Raw genomic sequence first — 25,195 nt, forward strand, 5'->3', positions numbered from 1 at the left:
TTAACTGTCTTGGAGTGATTATTTGTGTTCATTGATTCTAAATGATGCTGATAGCATACGGTTGTTGTTTTATTTTATTTTATTTTGGTACAAAGATGAGACAATGGTTGCAACATGCATAGCTGATTGCCACAGTAACTTTTTATGCTACACACAGGGGGCGCCAAAGTTATTAATTCAATTATTGATTAAATGCATTATTAATTAATTATTCATAATCATAATTGATTTATTACTTAACATAACTACATTTAACATTCCAAAATAAAAATAAAATGAATATGTTACATAATCTTAATGAATGATCGTTATCAGTCTTCTGCAGAGCTTGATGATGAGCTGATCATGTGAATCAGGTGTGTTGGAGGAACAACTAAAACATGCAGGGCGGTGGGTTGTAGAGGACCATTGTGGGTCCCCAGGACCAGGACTGCAAACCACTGTTGTAGAGGACCATTCACCTTTTTGTAACTTCTGTGTTCCTCTCCACAGATCGCCTTCTTTACAATTTGTTTGAGCTTCCAGACATTTTCTTCTTTTTTTTGCACAGAAATGATGAACTCATTGGACATTTACACAAACCCTTGAACAATGGCATTGGTACAGTGGCTGAATGTTTTTGACAGGTTTTCTCAGCTATTCAACACACTGATCCCAGTCTAAAACCCAGGGCGACCAGCAGACCTGCTACTTGAAATGATTTAGTGCTGAAAAAGAAACGATGAACTAGTCAAGGGCAGCGTTTATCTGTTCAAGAATGATTCTTTCTACTCGATTGTTAAGAGTTTCCTGAAAATGTAAAGCTCCCTCGATCGCCATCATCATTTCTCCGAGACATTCGGCTTTCCCTCCGAAAGCTGCAGATTCTGTATCCAGAAAACAATCGGGCCTCTCTGACCTTCGTATGTCGAAGGAGTTGCATTCCCAAATCTCTGTGGATTAGGTCAAACATTTCTCTGCAGCCAGAGAGATATCAAAAACACGAATAAGATTTTTGTTCCCATTTTTATTTTTTCTGCAAAGTTTCGGCAACAGAGTGGGTCGGCGAGGGCAAATCCCTCAGCGGCACGAGTGAGAGAGGAGTAGGAGGCAGAGAGGGAGAGGAAGGAGGAGACGGAATAAGTGAGCTGGATCAAAAGGTATGAGAAAAGAGGGAGGAGGCTGAGAGGGGAAGGAGAACGAGAGAGAGATTCTAGTTTGGAAATACGCCCACTGTCGTACCGTCTCACCTCAGAGACCTTCACCTCACCTGAACTTCCTCTGATGGACCCGAATGCAAGCGTCCTCTCTTATCAATGGATGGTTTCACCGCCTCACAGCATTGTCTCCTGTAAAAACACAACCTCCTCTCTCCCTCCCTGCCTCTGTCTCTCGTTCCTCTCATCTCCTTTGATATGTGACTCACACATTTCATTATTATTCCGAAACACCGGAAGAAGCCACACTGCCGGGTTCTGCTTCTCCCGTCGACGATCAATCACACTGAATATAGCATCTCTTTTACATCCTCTTCTCTGGCTGGCTGAGTGATGTTTTTACGTTCCAAGGACAGCGCTCATTAGTTTCTCTTTAAATTCACAGCTGAATATGACCTTCAGCCGTCCTTCCGTTGCTTTGCCTGAAGTTACAGATTTGTTACAGCTACTTGAAGACCCTCCAGACGGTCACTGACATTAGGCGTCTTTTCTTCCGGACCGGACGGTTCTGCCGACTCTCTGAGAGAAAGAAACCCAAACTGGGGAGCTTCCCCCTGAGAACAAGAAAACCTCAGGGGTTTTATTTTTCTTTCTGTTTGCATTGCATTCTGTGAGGAGAGTATCTACTCTGATAAAGCAACTGAGCCATAAAATGTTGGGCTCCCAGGACCAGCATGCACCTGTGCCCTCCGAGTGGAGTGTCCATGAAGCTTACGTAAGCAAACCCAAGCGTCCGTCTTTCAAAACTTTGACAAGATGAACTAATGAATAGGCTTAAAAATGTACTATTTATACTCCGGCGTGTCCTGATTCTTGTAACTTTGAGATAAGCAGATAAATTAGAGGCATGAAAAGACTGCTCATCATAACCTTGTTCTCGGGTCGATGAAGGGCTCATCTGGCAGGCATGGCCAATCGATGGGGATCTCAGGTATTATCCTGCATTATCTCCTAATGACGCTGCCAAAGTTCAAGAAGATTATGAAAACCAACAAGGGGTTTAGCATCATCTTACGCCTGACAGTCTCTTACTTAACCCTCAAGCTGCTCTGCCTCTCTTTTCCTTCCAGTCTTTATCATTCAAATGAACAAAAGAGGCTGCAGGCAAAGGCACACTTCTTCTCTGTCTACACACACGCACAGCAAGCCGCTTATCCGCACGAAAAGAAGAGATTAATGTGCATCTTAACCCCGTTTATCTTCCTCATCTTTATTGCCACCAGGTTGTTGAAAAGCTTCACCCATGATTCTGTATTCACGTCCGTCCTAATGAAGGCTGCAGATGGCGCCGCCTCAGTTTGGTAACGGCTTCTTTTACAATCGTCTGTGTGTGTGTGTGTGTGTGTGTGTGTGTGTGTGTGTGTGTGTGTGTCAGTATGTGTGTGTGTGTGTGTGTGTGTGTGTGTGTGTGTGTGTGTGTCTGTGTGTGTGTGTGTGTGTGTGTGTCTGCGTGTGTGTGTCAGTGTGTGTGTGTTTGTGTGTGTGTGTGTGTGTGTGTCAGTGTGTGTGTGTGTGTGTGTGTGTGTGTCAGTGTGTGTGTGTGTGTGTGTGTGTGTGTGTGTGTGTGTGTGTGTGTGTGTGTGTGTGTCAGTGTGTGTGTGTCTGTGTGTGTTTGTGTGTGTGTGTCTGTGTGTGTGTGTGTGTCTGTGTGTGTGTGTGTGTGTGTGTGTGTGTGTGTCTGTGTGTGTGTGTGTGTGTGTGTGTGTGTGTCTGTGTGTGTGTGTGTGTCTGTGTGTGTGTGTGTGTGTCTGTGTGTGTCTGTGTGTGTGTCTGTGTGTGTGTGTGTGTGTGTGTCTGTGTGTGTTTGTGTGTGTGTGTGTCTGTGTGTGTCTGTGTGTGTGTGTGAGTCAGACCCGAGGAGTGCAGCACAAACATCAGTCTGATCCAGACGTTCATACATGGTCGCCCTCACATCCTGCTCTGCCAGCTGTGTGAACACCGTGCTTCTTTGTTCCCTGATTGATGATCTGGAGATCTAGCTTTAATAAGCTGCTTTTAGTACAACATTTACATTTAAGGCATTAAGCAGACACTTTTGACCAAATCGACTTACAATAAGTAGTATTGTAACATTTGTGGAAAGAAAGAAACCACAACATATCGTTGCCGATAAAGTAAGAGCGAAAAAATAGAAACTAGTAACGAGTAAAGTAGTAACTGTTCAGCAAACACACAATATATACGCAACGTTGAACAAGGATATGATGCTTGACTTCAGTAAGATTTTGAATGCAGTACTTTTACTTGTCGATGTGATATTTGTTACTTCTTTTAGGATCTGAGTACTTGTCTTTTCAAAGGATTGGATTTTCGTGGAAGCAGAACAGCGAGGAAGCCTACTTTATTTTGCTCCCGACATTTAAAGTACTCCCTCCAGACCAATCCACATTACCAACTGTTCCCTGGACAGTAAGGTCATCGATCAAGCAAATGGCAGTGCACTATGGTCGACCTAATGAGCTTGTTCTTATCCATTAAATCACAGAGAGGTGTGATAGAGACGCTAAACGGGGAGTGTTACCGCATCGACACATCAACACAGAAATATCTCAACCGCTTTTAAGGGCAGAAGTTTGCCTTTTTACCTTCCTCAGGGAAAGTCACTCCAAGTTCCTTAAAAGATGAAAGTGCACACAAGCCATTAAGTGAATTGTAGGTGTTGTGGGACAGGGGGGTTGTGACCCAGGTGAGATAAGGTTCAGCCGTCTGTGTACTTCGGGAGCCACTCCATTCCTTTCTCCTCCGTGCAGGAACACAATAGCTCACTGACCAGTCAATTTCCACATGCCTGTGCCAGCCAGATACCCTCCGAGTCTTCCTGCAGCACCCGGCACTCCACATTCCAGCTCTTTTTCTGCCGTTCCACCAGTTTTCCTCTTATCTTTTCTGCCTTCATTTTATTCCCTCAAACCCCTTCATCCCACCTATCTCTCTTCCACACATCGTATTCTCTGTGTTGCCTTCCCTGCCTGCCTCTCACTCTCTCCTTCCCTGTGTCTTTGTGGGGAGGATTCTTCTGCTGAGGCTGTTTCCTTCATCTCTTCCATGCACACACACACACACACACACACACACACACACACACACACACAGAAAGGTTTGAACTCTTTTATTTGCCCCCCACTATTCTCTTTCGACCTAATCGGGGATTGTTGAAAGAGCCCAGCAAGTAGAGCAGTGTGACAGCTCACTGCTAAAGAGGCTCTAATGGATGCAGCATGGACTGTAAAGGTTTATAACGTATAAACGGACCACCATGGAGACTTGATTTCAGGACAAAACATGTATGGCAGTCAAAGGCAGAGACAAATAATCCCATTTGAATTGTGTCATGAATAACACGTGATTTTAGTAGTATAGGATAAGAAAGTATAAGACTGTGAAATACGTCATTAGAAAGACGACATGCCCAAAAGTCGAATACATTGTGACACATTAAGTTAATATCGTAGGAAAAGCTAGCGGGAATAGTCATGGAAGTTATGAAATATACACGTAATGCGTATTTGAATTATGTTTGTATGTATTTCCCGTTATACTGTTAATCTTCCACTGTGAAGCATGGTATGATGGTGGTAACTGTAAGTTCAAGGCTCCCGTTTTCCCGTGCGTCTATGAATGTGCACCAAACCTTTTATTTTGAAGGGGTGCGCAGGTAACCAGGAAGCCGGACTCACAGCGAGTAGCGAGAGTACGTGAGAGTTGTGTGAACGAGAGGCACCAGTGTTTAAAATCTGCAGTACTGATGAGTTAATCTGTGGAATGAAGGACTAAAATCCCACGTGACGGAATGATTGACTCCTGCTTCTCCTGATTGGGTGCTACCAAGAAGCTGCGCGTCATACTTCGACTCCAAACTCTGGATTACATCTTGGGCTCCGGTCGGATCAAACCTCTTTGTGAGTTTTGTGTTGGGTATACCCGAGCAGGTGCATGCCATCTTCTTTGCCTATTTTTGTGGATTATACTTTTTTCGTTGTTTTCTTGGACGGTGGACTACTCCGAGACAGGCCTTCTCAGTCGTTTCCTGGATCAGTGACTGTGTTGCACGCAGGTTTTGATGCGTTTACTTGGACTCTTTTTGGTTAGTTTTGTGGACTGCACACGTGCAGGGGAACTGGGCATCATATTTGTGAATTATCTTTGTTTTGTTGAGATTATAATACATCATTGGTGACATTTCCTTATTACAACCACGCTTAACGAGGCGGAGCTTTAGCTTTAATTTCCTGAGTTCATTATTAGAAAGGTAACTTCATCTACTAGAGGCGAACTATTTGTATTTCTTCGGTTATTGGAAACTTTATTAACTGTTTGCTTGTTTATCTACATTGTTGGGATATCACCTGTTTAATAGAATACCGCTTTCATTCTGAAATACAATCCCTTGTGCGTATTAACGACTCTACTAAAGATAAAAGGTTGAGTTGTTATAAAGTGATTACACATTTTTCATACCATGACATAACGTTACTCACACTAAAGACAGGTAGTCTGATGAAAAGAGTCGCTGGATAAAACACATCAGATGAGATCAGCTACTACTTTACTCAGACGAGGACCGAACACTTGTTTCTATTTTTCACTCTTACTTTATTGGCAATGATATGTTGTGGTTTCTTTGTTTTGATGTGAAATGTGTGTAAATGTGTAAAAGTTATCTCTTTATTTGAAAACAATATCTGTGTAATTCATGGTACATGGTCTCCATTGACTAGCGGACATCTTTTTTCCAAGACGTGGTCCCGTGTGGGCCAGCGGAAGGGGCGAGGCTTCACCTCTCTATACCTACAGTACACTCTTTCTTGAGAGGCATCTATAGACAACAGAGCAGACTTCTCCCATCCATTACCCACAATGCACTCCATTAGATGGTTAACACTTAAAATTAACTGGAAGCTGCTGCCTGTTTAATATGACTCACACTCTGGGGGAAACCTCTCGCAATTTGGCCAATTACCCATCTCCACCACCCAACCGCTTAAATGCATAATATGTATCGGCATCGGCGGCGGCGGTGGCGGTGGTGGCGGCGCTCCGCTTAAATTAAACACTGAATGCATGAGGCATTAAGGGAGATCATTTAGGGAGATGGGGGTAATTTCAGAAGCGATTTCCCATGGGCTAATGTCTGTTTGTGTGTTCAATCATAACAATGTTGAGGTCTGATGGAAAGTACAACTTCATCCCCACGGGGATAATCATCAAGCGTTGCATCGCCTGCGTGTTTTGGCTGCAGCACACACTCATGGGCTCAGATATTTGGGGGTTTCAGATCTTAACGAGCACATTATTTATTAAAACATTAACAGGCGATGAATCGATGAATCATTAATCATTTACTGAATTGAATAATCTTGTATTTTTGTACATTATTCTAGTATCCCTCTTGGCACTAGTGGGGTTATTTAAATACTTTAACATTCCTAACTCAGATTTCAGAATAAGTGAATAAAACCATCTGTAGGTTTCAAGGCTTAGAAAAGCGTCATAACGGAGCTGGCAGTTCGGAATAATTGCTTTCAAAGTATTTTAGATACACAAACAAAGAGCTAGTTCGCTTTGTTTGTAAATTAATTATGATGTCATCAGCTTCTATTTTGAGTCCCGATTAGAGTCGTAGGGTGAGGATATGGTGGAGACACAGCTGAAGCAGATGGCAGTCTGATGACTGAGCAATGCAATTAACTGAGATCGGACGATGTATGTTTTGTAAAAAGTGTATGTAAAGTATTTTCTGTGTGCCTGATGTTTGTCATTATTCTCCCAAAGCTGAGTTTAGAGCAAACCTTTTGATTTCTACAATCAGATGTTCATTGCAAGAAGTCGTCTGTGTCCGAAATCACTCACTGCTCCATGTTTCTGTCACCGCTTTGTATTGCTGTCCAGATGTATCATACACGATAAAGTGGCCACAAAGTACTTTTATATATATTATTTTGGGGAAATAGGCTCCTTTTGTTCTTACCTTTCACAATAAAAGCCCTGTACATATATGCTCCATCACTGCTCACCATGGGAACTTAAAGTCACTCACGGCAACTCAACAAAACAGGTTACAATACGTATTTATTAGGACAAAAGAAGACCTGAGTAGTGTCCCAAAGTGTTTTTGTATTGTGCCTTTGAGCTCATAGTCCTCTATATAGGACTAGTAGGGAACAGTGTTCACTATCGTCTGTGTACAGTCCCACAATGCAATGGGAAGTTAATCATTGAACAGTTGTGTTACAACATTCAGTGATGATGCAAAATGATGGAGGCAGTAGTGAGTGGCTGAATATTTAATCACGTTGCTTCACACCCAAGCAGGTGTTGGTGTCGGGCACAATTGTACAGGTGTAACCATGAGCATTAACGATGGCTGCGTTTAGGCGTCCCAGTTTTTCTGCACGCTTGCTCACTGACATACTCAAAACGCAGAGGAACATCATTAATGCTATTAGTTCCACCTGTAATTTTATCTGCTCCGGCAAGTGAAAATATGTGTGAGAACGCTCTAGAAGGGTCGGCAAAGGTGTAATTTGCCAACCCTCACGGTGAAAGAAAAGCGAAGAAGGGAGAATGGAGGGAGGTGTCAATCAGCGTGTGGCGGAGGAGAGGTCTAATCAGGCTTGAGTGTGAACACCTGCAAAGTGCACCAGCGGGACGCCTTTCATTTCCTTTTCATTTGGCTGCTATTAATCCTGTTTCATTCCTTTTCTCGTTTAGCTTTTCCCCCCGCGTTGGCCCCCGACCCGTTCGGAGGTCTCGACCCTGTCACCAGCTGATAAATGAGAGCCAATGATCCCGTCCCTTTAGCACTGACCGCGTGTTGTTATAGGGTCGTCGACGGCGGCGCCATTTTTTGAGCAAACTCGATGAAAGGGTTCACATCTCTGCAGTGCACCATCCTCCTACCTGTCTGTCTCTCCTCTCGTCATTAAAGGGAGTGCGGAGGAGCTTTAATCAAGGCCAGAGCCTCTCTAATGTTCTGCCTCACGAGGATTCCCTCCTGCTCGGCCTGTTGAGCTCACCATCTGTGTGAATGCGTGGCTCCTTACTTACGTTCTTCTTCACGTGAACAAAAGCAGACTGCACACTGAAACCCTGGCAGGCGAGAACGTGGGTTTATGATGACCTCGCTCTTACATAAGACGGACTTCGCATGCAAAGTGAATTTTTAAATGGGTCGCCGCAGTCGCAAGCACATCAAAAAACATCTAAATTACTTCAAATGCGAAATGCATAATCCTCCATAAATTATAAATGTCATAGTGCATCAAGCGGGACTTTGCTTATTAATTTAGTGGCTGTGACTCTAAATTCACACAGTAGCAGAGACTAATGGAGCTGGTGAATCGAATCATTAAAAAACCCTCAGCGTTGGTTGCAGAGGTCGTTTCAGAGCCTTTTTGCTGTAGAAACCTAAAGGAAAACATCGCTGACCTCTCAATAAAATCATGTTTATCAAATCACAAGACGTGTTTATTATCATTATTTCAGATTTTTTTAAGTGTCAAGTTGGTCACGCAGCTATTACTTGGTGGTGCTGGACTTGCAGTGAACCAGAATTTAATTGCATGCTGCCAGTTGCTATGACGATGACATGGTTTGTTCTGCTGTGTTGGCTCAACACCAACATGCTCCCACTCAGAGCCCCGGCTCAGCGCCCCGGCTCAGCGCCCGCTCGGCGCTTTCTCTCGCTGGCAAACGCTCCCAAGCATCTATACTCCACAAAGAAACGCATCGACTGCTGGCGGATGTGAACGTTTAACTCGCTTGATTAGGTAAACATGACGAGAGCGAGAAAGACGGGACAAGCGAGCGAGTGCCAAAAATGGGAAATCATAAATAAATAATTATTACACTTGCAGATTCACATATGACAGGTTAGGCCACAAACCGAAACCAATATCATTTCTGCCTGTTTCAACTTAACAGGCAACACTTGATTTACACACAACATCATAGTGTTTTAAGTGGGCTCTTACTAAGCATGCACTGTATTTATGTATTTAATGCATTTAAATGAAAGAAGACAGAAATACTTTTCGACATGAGTGGGCACACTAATAAACCTCAATCTGTTTAGTCATTTTGATAGGAACTTCATTTTCTGTGGCACATTAATGGTTAAGAATCTGTTATTTTCTTGTAGTATTACTGATTTAAAACTATACATTTCATTAGCACATTAGCCCGTAATGCCTTGTGTTTTTCTGTATATGACCCTCCCCTGCCCTGCACTAAATTTAGGCCTATTTTTATTTATATAATCATGCATAATTCCTAAAATAATTATACTATGATAAATGAAATAAAAAATGGAAAGTTAAATAAGTCATATTTTACATTTTATATTCCTATTTTCAATGCAATTGTTAACTGCCTTTAACTGTCAAATGCAAATTGAGATGTTTGTACCGGTTCAAAAATACGTTTCGTAATTGGGAAACATTTTAAGAGCCACTGACGAGCCGATCGACTGTCGACTCATTTCAAATGTGTTGCTTGAACTTTTTGGGTCACGCTGCAGGACGACCGGGCGACTGTGGCTCGGCAGGTAGAGCAGGTTGTACCATGAAACTCAGGGGTCAACGAGCTGATTCCCCTGATCGGTTCCTGCAACAGCAAGATGCAGAATATCCGGCTGCTCCCGTGGTCGCTCCCTGGTCTTGCATGGCTGCTCTCTTGAAAGTTCTCTTCACATAGAAAAAAAAAAACAGCACCCGAAAAAAACATTTGGACTTTCAAGACTTTTGTTTATTTTTTCCCTCCAGAACATTCACCCATTGTGTTTTGGCAAACATACTCCATAATAAAGATTGCGGCATGTAACATGCATAGTGCAATTCAAAGGCCTAGGTAGCTCAGAAGAAGTGCAGTGCAGGTAAATAGCAATTAATGTAGCTTTACTGCATATACGGCCTCAAGAATCTGCTCTCAGCCAAGCAACTACATGCTCGCATCCGTCTAGAATACAGCTATATTTAAAGTGCAAGTATTTTCTAAGAGCTGGTGCAATGTTTACTACTTGTTCAGTAGGATGACGAGATTGCCAAGTCTTACTTAATGAGAAAGACGGCTTGCATTGTGCCAGAGCGTTGCTAACCAAGCGTGGCACCTGGATACGGCCAATTACTCTCCAGCACAAACTTAAGGGATTCTTTTATTCTGTGTTTTTGAAAAGATGATCCCGTCTCACCAGTAATGGCTGTTTTCATCCTGGCACCGGGGTTTCTGGCTGACTGGAGCTCAGGAGCCACAGCGGGGGCCACCATGTGATCCTCCACACACACACACACACACACACACACGCACACATGGCGCTCTCTCTGATCTGATGTGCATCTGAGTGATGATCAAGCTGCTGTTTAACCTCACAGTTTTCCCAGCGACAGATGTGCTAACACACACACACACACACACACACACACACACACACGCTCCTTAAGATGATTGACTGACTGAAACGAAAAAGGGAAATCGCCCTAATAAAGATGTCACCCTTCATTTTACAAAGCCTCGCTTCTCCTCCTCTCTGGTAAATCTGCAAATGAGCGCGTCTCGTCTGCGAGCGTTTAGCTGTAAAAGCGATGGAGTCAGCTGCTGCTGCTGTCAAATCTAAAAGCGCCTCCTCCAGTGTTTCCACCTTAAATCACCCTCGTGGCGTTCGTCGGGACGCCATTGCTTTTCTTCCTCCTCTTCAAACTGTCCGCAGGGCTTTTTGCTGTTTCGCCCTCGTTCTTGTGGAAACAGTAGACCCCGTAGAGGCGGAACTTCTTATCCGGGAAGCCCAGGTGTCGGACCCCCGGCTGGGATCCACCACAGCGAGAGCGGGGGTTGACTATGGGGTAGCGGATGCTGCCGTCCTCCAGCCAGCCAGCTTCGCAGCGGTCCAGGAGCTGGAACTTCCAGGCGGCGTACAGCTGACCCACTTTGGCCGCCACCGAGCCGTCTCGGACGCAGGCCTTCACAGCCTCGGCGTAGTTCACCTTCTTGAAGCGTTTGAGGAAGTACACTCGGCCTGAGGGGGATACAGAAGGAGACTGGTTTGTTGTGACTGAGAAAGGTGAAGGAAAACAGCGATGTTCAGGTGGGCGATGGGGAAGAAGAGAGCGAGAGCGAAGCCTCTGGAGACGAGCTGAAGCCCTGAGGGGAAGATACGGCTTCTCTGTCTGACTGTGTTCAGAATATCAACATCGTTCCAACAAACTGTCCGGGCAGCCGCTCAAAATTCAAAAGCCGATACTCTCTAACTCAAAATGACTCTTAAAACGCTTCCATTTCTGCTTTCATCTCAGCTCTGGGGAGGCTTTCTTCCGCCCCGGCTGTATTAAAGGAATTGGTGTCCTGATTGGCTGAATTGTTTCAAGCGAACCGAATCAAAAGAAAGAAGAAGAGGTTGGCTGTTTTTCACCAAACAGCAACAAACCAATATCACAAACAAAACCACGTCTGCAAACTTGGGCTCGGTATGGATTTTGTGCTTTGCTTATTTGACTGCTGGCCATTAGAGAGGCAGAATATTGTCTCATATATTTTCCTGGGGGGGGGCAAAATACCTTCCAGCTGGACGGAGCAACAGTATCGGTCACGACCGCTGCTGAAACCTCCTGCCCACAACAGACTGTCCACCATAATGAAGTCACTGGGGAAGCTGTGAGCACTCGTTGAAGGCTTCTGTCATGCTACTGGATTCTTCTTCTATTGTTCCAGTTTAAACAAACCGAAATGGTTTGTGATTCAATGAAGAGCATCGTCCTTCATCGAGACAATACATGTTGTTTTTAGAATGCATGAGAAGGTTTCAATTCTCTTTCAAACTTCTAAGAGGCAGGATTGAATTATTAATATTCCCTGTAAGCCAGCGGTGCTGGACTATATGTTTATATGGTCATTGTTTTAAAGGAATAGTTAGACGTCTTGGGGAAATGCACTTACTCACTTCAAAAATAAAAACGCATAATGAATGAATGGCATGAAAAAGGAAACAGAGTGATATCAATCTTCTCTTCTAACTCAAACGCAAATAAGTGAAAATAAAAAAAACTAATGGATGTGTATGCATTTCCCCAAAATAACAAACTATTCCTTTTTATAAGTGTCAATTGTTTAATATTGACATTTAATTCATGTCTATAATTCATAATAAACATACATAGATCGCGTTGTTGTCTCTAAGTGACTCACTCTTTGTGTTTTTTTCACTTTACTTAAAGTGAACAATGCCCACAGAGTAAATTATAAACACATTTGAATGCATTGTAAAATAGATCATAATGAGAAAGACAACTGAGAATTATGACCGTGGCGGAAAGTATTCTGACACTTGACCTTAAAAGACATTATGCTTTATGTGTTCCAATGACTATTATTCTAAAGCTTTATTGATACTTACTATATGAGTGCTGTGAGCAGGTTATAAAGCCGAGTTATAATGCATTTTAGTCATGGACATCATAGAAAGTGTGAGAAACCTTTCATTAAGCCCTTCTCTCCTCAGACTCCTTTGACTCCGGATAACTGTCATGACGCAAAAAGGAAATCCGGCCTGCGACTTGGTCTGAGCTTCACCAAGCTGGAGGTGTGACGGAGGCACTGGCAGACTCTCTGCGGGGATGTGATGGAAATCAAAGGGCTGCGAGATGAAAGCTGATGCTCGGCACCCAGAGGACGCTCTGTGGCCCGAGCGGAGCCCGAATCAACGGAGCCTGATCTAAATCCAATGGCCTGAGGCCAGCGAGATCACAGGCAGAGATCAGAGACGTGGGCCTGTAATTTCCCCACGGTCCGGCGCTCATGATGTATCCTCTTTCTGTTCAGCAGCACAACAAGCCAGCTCCGGCCGGCGGCTCGCTCTCTTCCAGTCATTAGCAACAGATGCTGGCTGCTGGTTGGATGTTTGTATTTAGCCATGTGATCATGCAGATGGACTACAAAGTGTTTCTGATCTTCACAAACGGACGTGCCTGTGCATTCCACAATGGCTACCAACCCACGTCTCTCGCTCTCTCTGTTTCTCACCATTGAGCTTGGACGTGAAGCAGAACGCGTCGTAGCGCTCGTCCTCCTTGTGCCTGTAGCCATAGTTACGAACGCCAGCTGGGGTGTCTCGGCGGCCACACTGGTCTCTGGGATGAGAGATAGGGTACTGGACCGAGCCGTCCTCCAGCCATCCGGCATTACACCAGTCCAGTCCCTCCAGCCAGGCCTGTGGAGGGAGATAATACACATTAGTGGGTCATACTGAAGGATTAAGTACATTATTAAGAGGTTTATCTCTCCTGACATAACGTCATTACTCTGGAATTAATGCATATGTGGGTTTTTTAACAAGAGGACAGGCCTGCAGTAAAATGTCTGGACTGGTCGTATGCATATTCTTAATTTCCGACCTACTAAGTTGGCGTATGACTGAGGGTCGTAGCCAGTAAGTGCATTATTACAGGTAAGAGTGGCCCATAAATAAACGTGCTAGATGGAGGATGTGCTCTGCTCAAATATTACATATAGCTCTATAGGTTTTTGGTGTCGATCACTAGTTTCAAGTCTTCTTTAGTACAGCGTGATGGGATAATATATATACATATATATATACATATATATATATATTAGGGCCGGGACTTGATTAAAAAAATGAATCTAATGTTAATGTTTGTGTAATTAATTAATCTTAATTAACGCGTTAAAGTCCTGGCCCTATATATATATATATTGATTATACTGATTTGTTGTTCACCTCAGTGAGGTCACCTCCACTATCAGGGGAAATGAGGGTGCCAGGAAGTGTTTAACACAGGTGTGTGCTACTAGTTTTCACATTGATCTAGAGATCAGGCAGCGAGTGACGTGTGTTGTTGTTGCTGTGACGTGTGTTGCTGTGACGTGTGTTGTTGTTGCTGTGACGTGTGTTGTTGTTGCTGTGACGTGTGTTGTCGTTGTTGCTGTGACGTGTGTTGTTGCTGTGACGTGTGTTGTTGCTGTGACGTGTGTTGTTGTTGCTGTGACGTGTGTTGTTGTTGCTGTGACGTGTGTTGTTGTTGCTGTGACGTGTGTTGCTGTTGCTGTGACGTGTGTTGCTGTTGCTATGACGTGTGTTGTTGTTGCTGTGACGTGTGTTGCTGTGACGTGTGTTGTTGTTGCTGTGACGTGTGTTGCTGTTGCTGTGACGTGTGTTGCTGTTGCTGTGACGTGTGTTGCTGTGACATGTGTTGCTGTGACGCGTGTTGTTGTTGCTGTGACGTGTGTTGCTGTTGCTGTGACGTGTGTTGTTGTTGCTGTGACGTGTGTTGTTGTTGCTGTGACGTGTGTTGCTGTTGCTGTGACGTGTGTTGTTGTTGCTGTGACATGTGTTGTTGTTGCTGTGACGTGTGTTGCTGTTGCTGTGACGTGTGTTGCTGTTGCTGTGACGTGTGTTGCTGTTGCTGTGACGTGTGTTGCTGTGACGCGTGTTGCTGTTGCTGTGACGTGTGTTGTTGTTGCTGTGACGTGTGTTGTTGTTGCTGTGACGTGTGTTGTTGTTGCTGTGACGTGTGTTGTTGTTGCTGTGACGAGTGTTGTTGTTGTTGCTGTGACGTGTGTTGTTGCTGTGACGTGTGTTGTTTTTGCTGTGACGTGTGTTGTTGTTGCTGTTGCTGTGACATGTGTTGTTGTTGCTGTGACATGTGTTGTTGTTGTTGCTGTGATGTGTGTGGTTGTTTCTGTGACGTGTGTTGTTGTTGCTGTTGCTGTGACGTGTGTTGTTGTTTCTGTGACGTGTGTTGTTGTTGCTGTGACGTGTGTTGCTGTTGCTGTGACGTGTGTTGCTGTGACGCGTGTTGTTGTTGCTGTGACGTGTGTTGTTGTTGCTGTGACGTGTGTTGTTGTTGCTGTGACGTGTGTTGTTGTTGCTGTGACGAGTGTTGTTGTTGTTGCTGTGACGTGTGTTGTTGTTGCTGTGACGTGTGTTGTTTTTGCTGTGACGTGTGTTGTTGTTGCTGTTGCTGTGACATGTGTTGTTGTTGCTGTGACATGTGTTGTTGTTGTTGCTGTGATGTGTGTGGTTGTTTCTGTGACGTGTGTTGTTGTTGCTGTTGCTGTGACGTGTGTTGTTGTTTCTGTGACGTGTGTTGTTGTTGCTGTGACGTGTGTTGCTGTTGCTGTGACGTGTGTTGCTGTTGCTGTGACGTGTGTTGCTGTTGCTGTGACGTGTGTTGTTGTTGCTGTGACGTGTGTTGTTGTTGTTGCTGTTGCTGTGACGTGTGTTGTTGTTTCTGTGACGTGTGTTGTTGTTGCTGTGACGTGTGTTGCTGTTGCTGTGACGTGTGTTGCTGTTGCTGTGACGTGTGTTGCTGTGACGCGTGTTGTTGTTGTTGCTGTGATGTGTGTGGTTGTTGCTGTTGCTGTTGCTGTGACGTGTGTTGTTGTTGCTGTGACGTGTGTTGTTTTTGCTGTGACGTGTGTTGTTGTTGCTGTGACGCGTGTTGCTGTTGCTGTGACGAGTGTTGTTGTTGTTGTTGCTGTGACGCGTGTTGTTGTTGCTGTGACGTGTGTTGTTTTTGCTGTGACGTGTGTTGTTGTTGTTGTTGCTGTGACGTGTGTTGTTGTTGCTGTGACGTGTGTTGTTGTTGCTGTGACGTGTGTTGTTTTTGCTGTGACGTGTGTTGTTGTTGCTGTTGCTGTGACGTGTGTTGTTGTTGCTGTGACGTGTGTTGTTTTTGCTGTGACATGTGTTGTTGTTGCTGTTGCTGTGACGTGTTGTTGTTGTTGTTGCTGTGACGTGTGTTGTTGTTGCTGTGACGTGTGTTGTTTTTGCTGTGACGTGTGTTGTTGTTGTTGTTGCTGTTGCTGTGACGTGTGTTGTTGTTGTTGTTGCTGTTGCTGTGACGTGTTGTTGTTGTTGTTGCTGTGACGTGTGTTGTTGTTGCTGTGACGTGTGTTGTTTTTGCTGTGACGTGTGTTGTTGTTGTTGTTGCTGTTGCTGTGACGTGTGTTGTTGTTGTTGTTGCTGTTGCTGTGACGTGTGTTGTTGTTGCTGTGACGTGTGTTGTTGTTGCTGTGACGTGTGTTGTTTTTGCTGTGACGTGTGTTGTTGTTGCTGTTGCTGTGACGTGTGTTGCTGTTGCTGTGACGTGTGTTGTTGTTGTTGTTGCTGTTGCTGTGACGTGTGTTGTTGTTGCTGTGACGTGTGTTGTTTTTGCTGTGTCATGTGTTGTGGTTGCTGTTGCTGTGTAGCTGATTTAGTTGCAAAAAAAACAAGACGGGAACGGCCAAATGTCGACCACTATGGCTTGAAAGCGCGTGTCGGTCACAGTGACTTTGCACTACAGTCGACAAGACTTACCTTGTGTAGCTGAGAGTGGGAGGCCAGAATGGCGTCCTGCTGTTTGCAGGCGTCCTCCCCCTGGTGGTAGTTGAGCTTATAGCGGCCTTCGCGGGGGTAGTAGGGAAACACTACGCCTGCAGGGCAGAACCAGAAACCGTGTATGAATGTATGAGTTCATCACATGTGAGCTGGTCTGACATAGAAATGTCAGAGCTTTAAAGCTCTTCCACGAGTGCTTTTATCATTTCTGACCTTCTAGGTCCAGGTTGACAAATCCTGTGTCGTCCTCCATGTCATTAGTGACTTCGCACTCGAAGCGTCCGTAGTCCTCCAGGGTGACATTTTGGATGATGACCGAGGCGTCGCCTGGTCCCGCCTGCTCCAAAGACACGCGGCCTTTGTATGACCCGAACACACGCTGCTGCCTGAGACGGTCAACAGGAATGTAAAAGCATAAAAGTTGACAATGACATGAGAAAAGCTTTATAGTCTGCTGGAGATACATAGTATATTATATAGTATACTATAGTATATAGTATAATAGTATATTTTATGACTAATGAGAGGCTTTGTGAAAGTTAAAGACTACATTCTATAGCATCAACAATAGATACCAAAAAGCTGATTTAACCTTCCAAGAGCCACAAAGACGTCCTCAAACTGCAGTGCGTCGGTCACTTTGGTCCACTTAATCCGGATGCGATCAGGGTCGGTGTTCTCCGGCTCGTGGTGGAACCTGCAGGGCAGCGTGATGGAGCCGCCGCGGTGCGTCACCACCTTACCGGGAGCCGTCTGCACGATCACCGCTCCGGTGTCGTCCTCTGTGGAAGAAACATTCTCAAACCTGTTTTTATTTCTTATGAGAAGGTTATGTATCCGCTCACGTCTGCATGTCAGCAGCCGTCAGCCTAACAGCTTTGTTTCATTTGCGACTGCCGGCTCAAGGACCTCCTGCGGTTGCAGTGAATCAAACTTTTTGAAAACATATTATATTGACTGTTGTATACCGTCATTGACTGCTGACTCCTCACTCCACTTATTTGGCAGCAAATAATCAATAACAGCTTCAGTTTGGACTCATGTTTCCCCTACGGATTCCTCTATTGATTTGCGAGACAATTGCTTGGATGTGCGTGCGTGCGTGTACTCGGAAAACTACGACTTCTTCTCATGTGGGGAGGAGGGGAGCTGGTTATCTGTTGCTAATGGAGCTAACTGCTAACAGACCTGAACGCAGCAAGATTGGCATATTCTCTATGAGATATGCAAGTCAAAACCCTCCAAAATGTGTGATATAGGCATAATAATATAGTAATATATATAGACATAATCTAATTGATACAGCACCACTATCTTGGCCAGCAATCTATAGATTTTATAAATTAAGGGCAAAGGTTGAGATCATGCACAAGGAATTCTGGGTAAATCAAACATGTGCAGTCAAGTCCTCGCAGTGCTGTTTGTAATCAGCAGTGACACAATAACTGGTACTCTTATTCTAACCGTAGAAGAAAAGATTTAGTTTGCGAGGCGAAACCAGTGAGCCGCCCGCAGAACCAAGCCTGTGATGTTTATTTGTGCCTTCAACATCCAGCATATCAATAGTCTGGGGGAAAATGTTGGTTAGTCCTCTGCCCGGATCTATCATCATATTAGCCCACTCCAAGTTCGAACCTCAACCTCTCTCAAGAGCAATTCACCAAAAGGTCCCAAGAGGAATGGAACCAGGCCTCTTCTGCTAATGGGCAATAACAAGACCTATTTGCATTTTTGGTAGACATTTGTTCAGACGTGTGTGTGTGTGTGTGTGTGTGTGTGTGTGTGTGTGTGTGTGTGTGTGTGTGTGTGTGTGTGTGGTAAACATTTAATGAGCTGCTGCGAGAGGTTTTCTGCTACGTTGTGACCAGATAAAGGGACCAAAAATGTTCCAAACCAGCCAGCAATTACTCATGTTACTGCTCGCCGCTCTCTGCAATGTTGTTTATCACCAGCAGCCATGAAAGCAAAGTGGTGTTTGATCAGAAAACTTTAAGAACTGTTATTTCTGCAAGCAGAATGATGTTGAGACAAAGAACGCCATAGTGACTCCTGCTGGTTATTCGGGGCGACTGTATGGAGGGGCCGTGGTCTGAGGGTGCACCTCTGCATTGTTAAACCATCACAAAACAAGTCGCTTACAAGCAACACACAGTGAATTACTGCAAGATTTATTGTTAATTGTTATTCCAACGCCAAGCATTTCCATTTCATGTAACAGAAAGAAATATACTTTACACTGCTACTGCTACTATTTCAATAATATCCAATGGCTGTTGTCACTAGTTGCAAGGCATCTGTGAGAATGTATGCAAAGATTTACGAGCAGGAAGAGGTTTTCAGTCATTGGAGAACATCATCTCATCTCATTTTCTTGATGGGTTAATGTTAGGAATTTATGACTGTCCTCAAGTGAATATTTGGTGCTAGATGGGACATTAACAACTTTGATAATGTATTGATATTCTAGAGCAACAACAGCGTGTTTTTAAGATAACATGAGATAAAACTTTTCTATCTAGTTTTACGGCAGCAAAGAGGAAATCCCCATTGTTTTCACTCATTCTTTGACAGTAACTCAAAAGACAATTAAATCCATGAAAATGTTACGGAGTACAACTTTAAATCATTATGTCCTAAAAGGCCCTCGCTGAATCCACTGCTATGAATTAGCCCGAGGATGAGGCTGGACATACATGGTTGGGAGGCGGGGCTAATGGGTGTGGAAGATTGCCAGAAGATCCAGGTAATTATATCTGAAATATCTTTCTTTTTCATCTTCTTTGCTTTGCCACTGATCAACTTTCAAAGGAATGAATGAGGCGTTCATTCTGTCAACGCTGTTACTGGTGCTGTTAGCGCTGTTAGCATCATGTAGCCTCCATATTTAAAAGAATATGCTGTCACAGCTGATCAGTGCAGAATGACTGTGCTGCTGTTAGAAACTAGAGAGAAATGGTGTTTCCTTACCAAGCACGTGCACCACCTTTCTCCTTCCCTTGTCTGTTTGAGCAAACAGGGACGTCACCGAGAGGCCAGACATCAGGACGAACACCACAAGGGACATTTTCCCAAAGGTCAGAGGTCGGAGCTGCATCAACAACTGAAGGAAGGGACACCACAAGGAAGTGTAGTTATCACATGTTCAAGGAAATCAGACAGTCAAGACCTCACAATACAAAGGCGAAGAGCACCAAGGAGCTAGACATCGTCAGTGTCAGAAACACTGTACTAATGGCCGTGTGAAACCTCTTAAACAGGAAACACACAGAGAATATATCCCATGCAACTGGAAGCCCACCAGAGACGCAGGTATTTAAATGCTGGGTAGTTTAGCTTGTCAGTGAGAAAAACAAACAGTAGCACATAACCGATTAGTTCAGCTTTCTCCAAACGAGAAAATAAGGTTATCCGACTGTGACGTGACGGTGTTTGGTTTGAGAGTCACGCTTTCGAGCCGCACTCGGCTACACATAGTCATTTTAAACTGCCTGCTGTGTGGCTCACAGTCACAGTGTGAAAGGAGCAGATAGTCCTCGCAAGAAAGTCAAAATGTAAAGCTTGTTTGGCACTTGTTTTATCTTCCCTGCCAAGTGGCAGTTGAAGGAAAAGTATTTGGGAAAGTTTTGAGGGAAACTGACTCAGCTCAGTAGGCCAATATAGTAAATATGCAGACATGAAATCATCACATTTACAGAAGAAAAACAACATATTAGACATCAAGCAAGAGATTACAACACATTCTGAAACTATTACCAGAATATGTGATCTATAGAACTATCTCCCCTGGCAGTGACCAATGAACGAATGAAGAATGACCAGCAGAAGACTGAAAAAGATCACAAACAAAAAACAACTAGAGACTCACAAACAACAATGAGACGAGGATGAAACAACCACAGACACCAAATAGAAGAGACTGCAAATGACTAAAAAGAGACTAAAAGGTGTCAAAACAACCAAATAAACCAAAATAAGTACAAAAAGACCAAAACAACTCCAAAGAGAGAGAAAATGACTCAGAAAGGGGACACGATCCCAAAGAGAGTGAACCACATGTCTTCCTCCTACTTGGCGACGTTGTCTCGTGATGATCTGCCCACCACCGAAGGATCACCTCGCTGTGAAAACACCAGCCTGCTGCTGATTTTGGTAAAGTGCTCATTATCTTCACAAGCTCTCTCTGGGTTCTGGATGAGTGTGCAGGTGTTGTTTAGAACACACAACCTGTGTGTATGATGGATTAAACCCTGTGCAACACACACACACACTTTCAACACATTTATATACAGTGTACTGTGCAGTATGCTGCAGCATCTACAGTATATGTACAGTATATGTCCAGTATACGTAGAGTATGTACAGTATGTCCAGTATATTTACAGTATGTCCAGTACGTAGAGTATGTACAGTATATGTCCAGTATGTACAGTATATGTACAGTATATGTACATACTGTGAATACTCATTCCCTCTGTAACAATGCAGCGCTACATAACGTGTGAACAGGCCCCAGCAGAGTCAGTAAAGCCTCTCATGCACGTTGACCACAATAAAACAGCCCTGCTGCATCATTCTCCCCTCAAGGTTGTCCAATGATCCCCCCCCTCCCACGCAGCACTGCAGACGGACCGAATGGAGCACAGAAGTGAACTTACCATGGCGTTCACAAGCGGACGGATGGCTGGATGGAGCAGATGTGCTGCTGTGTGCCGTTTAACTCCTCAGCCAGGCTAAATGTTGCTCTGCAGCAGCACCTCTCTGTGTCTCTCTCTCTCTCTCTCTCTGTTCCCATCGCTGATCTCTCACACTGCAGGGGAACCAGCAGTGTTTCTGGGACCCACATTCCCCCCGATGACGCAGCACACGCTGGAGTGTGCAGGCAGTAAGTCAATCACACCGATGGATCACACTGATGGACTGTTTGTGAGAGTCATCATCAGAGTGTCACACAGGTCACTGACAGGTAAAGACATTCATTAAACACACAGAACATTCAGCATTTGAAATCAATTTCATGTTGATTGTGATAAAGAATATTAGTCATAAACTTTAATAAACTAAATCCGCAGTGGAAACTGTAGGGTTGGGCCCAGGGGCGTCAGCAGTATTTGATGTGTGGGGGGGGTTGAATTAAGTAGATGCAATTTCCCACATTCTGGTGCATTTTTATAATAGTAGTTATACAACAGATGACAGAATCAAAACAAGCTTATATCACACTGTATATCACAGAGGCATATTCACTCGTGATAGCCTTAATATTAAAGAGTGCATTGTTAATTTACACAAGGTTTATTTTTCAGCTACTTAAATTCTCCACGCCACCCGTTTCTTCTCATCTCGTCTCGTTGACTCTCCTTTCCGTGATTACGGAGTAATCTGTGTAAAAACCGAACGTATCACTCGGGAGGGTCTAAGTGCACCGCCCAGTGGGAAAGGTCGGTATAACCGGTTCGGTCCGGTCTGTGGCTTGGTATCGGACCAGTGTGAAAGTGTTAAAACCGGCCCAAGCCTAGTGGAAAGTAAGTAGTCTAAAGCTGTAGTTTAAAAGTACATTTGCAGTATTACTTGCTTGTACTCCTGTATTACGAGTAGATTTAGTTTTGATACTTTATGCACCTGTTGCTCATTGCATTGGATTATTTAAATATCGCACTGTTGTTCCTTTTACTTCATGCTCCTACGAGGAACTTTCAATGTTGCTTTGATTTTGGCACTCCCTGTGGAGAAAAGAAGTAGTGCACCAACATTCCTTTAAAAACAGGGCAGTCTGCCCCACTTAGTCCGGGTCCTGGTTCTCCCGAGCCTCCCTTCCCTCCAGCAGGCCCTGACAATCCGGTCTGGGCCTCCAGCAGCATGAGGGCCAGCGGTGCAGTGAGGCTAAGCTCCGCCCCTTCCTCCACCCCTGGATATAAGGGTTATTAATAATAGGTACATCACCAGACATTGATTAACTCGGCCAAAATCAGCAGGCGGTTTACAAAAATACAACAAACATACTCTGGAAAGGAGAACCAGCTGTTCAGGATTTTCTCTGGCTTTATTGATTTGTTGTGTTTGCCAGTAAAGACTGACTCCAGGCCAGTTATAGTAGGTTACGGTATGAAGCTTCAAATAACAATGTGGAATCATGATTTTGGTAACAAATGTTTGTGGGCTTTTCTGCAAATCTATTCATGAGTGTCTGTATGTGCTTTTTGCTCTTCATGGATCAGGATCACTGAAGCTTCTGACCCTGAGGTCCCTCTCCAGCACCACACAGGCCGCAGACTCCACAAGAGCCTTCCATGAGGACCAAATACCAGAGGCCCTTGAGGGGTAGCTGCCGGCCAATGAGGAGAGGAGCATCAGGCAGCTGCACTTTGTGTTAAACTGTAAGAAAAAAATTAAACTGCATCTTTATTCTATAATTGGCTACTGAGATTCAACCTGACTGGCAGTGACTCGTAGACAAAGGAAGTGGACTCTGCAGCTGAGTTAGTCCTGGATGCAATAAAAAGACATATGCAGATGATTTGGTGTGTTAGATGATACATTGATTATTCTAAAATGAAATTATCTCTGCCCAGCATCTACAGAATTGAGACAAGGCCTTAGAAGGAAAGATTATCATCCTAAAAATCTATTACAATCAGACATTTCCCCTCCAGGTTTCTAATATTGTTCTTATTGTTGAGGTGTTTTCTAAGATGACTTAATGAGATGCATAAAAACTGAACCCAGAACAGGCCAGAAGTGTCTGTCAGCAGCGTTTCATTGGGCTGGATTCTGAGGATTTAAAAAGGCCAGTTTTCCCAAACAAAATTAATAGGCAGAAGGTTCGCTAAAGGCAGGGATCCTTTATTTAGTGTCCGTGCAGCGGTGCATAAAATCATCCAGTGTGGATGAGTTCAGTGTTTTCGCCTGGAGACGCATGGATGGCAGAGCTGGTTATGTTGGCAACCGATCAATGAGTGCAGAACGCAAACGCTGCAGTGTTCAACACATGTTCACTGCCTGCTGGTGGAAGCTGATGTGATGCCTGATGCACACACAGGACACACACGTGTACGTCTAAAGGTAACGTCGGCGACGAGGGCAGATCGGTGGATTCCACTGAGCCGCCCACCTGGTGTCTGACCTGGTGTCTGACCTGGTGTCTGACCTGGTGTCTGACCTGGTGTCTGACCTGGTGTCTCCCCGCCCCCTGCTGTTATTGGTCCTGTCAGCCTTCTCTCAGGTCTGTTCAGCTGTGTCTCGTTCCCCAATGACTTCCTCTGTGTGTGAAGTCTGTGAGTTTCCTCTGTTCCCCTGTCTGGTTGTCCTGTATGATTCCATGATCGTTCCTGGTGCCTGCCTTTCGTTTCTGGACTTCATTTGTAAGTTTATTTGAATATTAGGTTTGTAAGCTTTTGTTATTTTTTGTCTGCTCTTGGGTCCAAAACTCGTCAAAATAATTGGGGTGGTCGGTGGCGCAGTGGTTAGGGCAGGTTTGACTCCCGTCCCGGGATCAGTTTCCTGCAATGTCTACTTCCTCTCTCCCTGTTTCCACACTGTCTGTATAAAATAATAAAAAGGGTTGAACGGAGCTCTAGCCGAAAAAAATGTAAAAAAAAAAAGAATATAATGTAAGAATTACATACAATGCTTTTTCATGTATAGATAAATAGATGTATTATTGTGGACCCTCATACGACTTGCCTTCAGTAAAGAAGATATTTCATGACAAAGTGGTATTTCCTCCATCACTGCAGTGTGAGGTGTTCAGCTGTATCTTCCAGAGATCCACGGCTCCGGCCCATCTGCACAGCAGACATCTGCATCTGTCAGCGGCCGACTCCCATCATGGGATCACAGAGCTGTTCAGCCACATCTGATTTAAAGCCTCTGTCGCAGAACGCACCGCTAGCATGTGCAACGCCACGCTTCAGCATGGAGGAAGAAAACGCTGCTGAGGGAGGGTGAATTAAATCAGTCTGTCTGTCTGTCGGTCGGCCTACTGCTCAGCAAACTGGGAACCTTACTTAGAGGGCTGGTGTTATTGATGGAGACGAGGGTTACAATGCTGTTTTCTCTATCTCACCACCTAAATAAGCCCCTTGGTCTCTGTCAGGAACCACCGTGTGCTCATTGGAATGACTGAACTGCATCCAAAGCATTCTATCCTGAAGACGTTTGGCAGGTGGATTGAGTATTTTGTCAACGATGTTACATTGTGTGTTGATGATCTTGTTGTTTTTGAGTCTGTTGCCTCTCATGCTGAGTATAATCCCACACTGGTGTCACCGTCTAATTACCTCTTACTGCTGGTCATTTCAGTGTTAGTTTACACACAAAAACCAAAGTCCTTCATTTGATGTTGGAGTACAAGACGGTGACGAGAGCGGCGGCAGCCTTTTCACCAGGCCGCCCACGCCGAGCCAACACGGCGGCGGCATCACTCGGCAGAGAGGAAACAAACATGGAACGGATGTAAAGTGGAGACGGGATGAAACCATTTGGACCCGTGGGATCAGAGAGAACGCAGAATGGCAGCGGCGCGTCTCGTTTTCCTTTTAAGCGAGTAGGAAAAGAGCTGTGGTTCAGAAACGGAGATACGGCTGGCAGCAGACAGCAGACTGTGAGTGACAACAGCTACTTTTTGAGGATTCTTACCTTCTGCAGCACATGTTGGCACACTCGCCACTCGGCT

At 44.5% G+C, this 25,195-nt stretch overlaps 1 protein-coding gene across 2 annotated transcripts; it reads right to left on the bottom strand.

Moving 5' to 3' along the window:
• Positions 1 to 9,587: 9,587 nt before the first annotated feature.
• hapln4 (hyaluronan and proteoglycan link protein 4) lies at positions 9,588 to 21,327 on the bottom strand. 2 transcript variants are annotated; one of them, XM_084011325.1, is made up of 8 exons: positions 21,180 to 21,324; positions 20,278 to 20,350; positions 19,492 to 19,624; positions 17,117 to 17,306; positions 16,738 to 16,910; positions 16,504 to 16,619; positions 13,206 to 13,392; positions 9,588 to 11,205 (listed from the first exon to the last, which is right to left on the bottom strand). In XM_084011325.1, exons 3-8 carry the CDS (start codon positions 19,616 to 19,618, stop codon positions 10,832 to 10,834), a joined length of 1,167 nt encoding a protein of 388 aa, XP_083867451.1. In that variant the 5' UTR covers positions 19,619 to 19,624; positions 20,278 to 20,350; positions 21,180 to 21,324; the 3' UTR covers positions 9,588 to 10,831. The 2 variants fall into 2 exon arrangements, with proteins under 2 accessions (XP_083867451.1, XP_083867450.1); XM_084011324.1 differs by lacking the exon at positions 20,278 to 20,350 and having other exon boundaries at positions 21,180 to 21,327.
• Between the last annotated feature and the right edge of the window lie 3,868 nt (positions 21,328 to 25,195).

This window comes from Eutrigla gurnardus, assembly GCF_963514095.1.
Source record: "Eutrigla gurnardus genome assembly, chromosome: 6".
Lineage (NCBI taxonomy): Eukaryota > Metazoa > Chordata > Actinopteri > Perciformes > Triglidae > Eutrigla > Eutrigla gurnardus.

Excerpts from the sequence above, each read along its gene's own strand:
- hapln4 (XM_084011324.1), bottom strand. Across the intron at positions 16,620-16,737 it reads TGTCAACCTGGACCTAGAAG|GCGTAGTGTTTCCCTACTAC; the intron begins GTCAGAAATGAT and ends TCTGCCCTGCAG. Across the intron at positions 13,393-16,503 it reads CCCACTCTCAGCTACACAAG|GCCTGGCTGGAGGGACTGGA; the intron begins GTAAGTCTTGTC and ends CTCCCTCCACAG.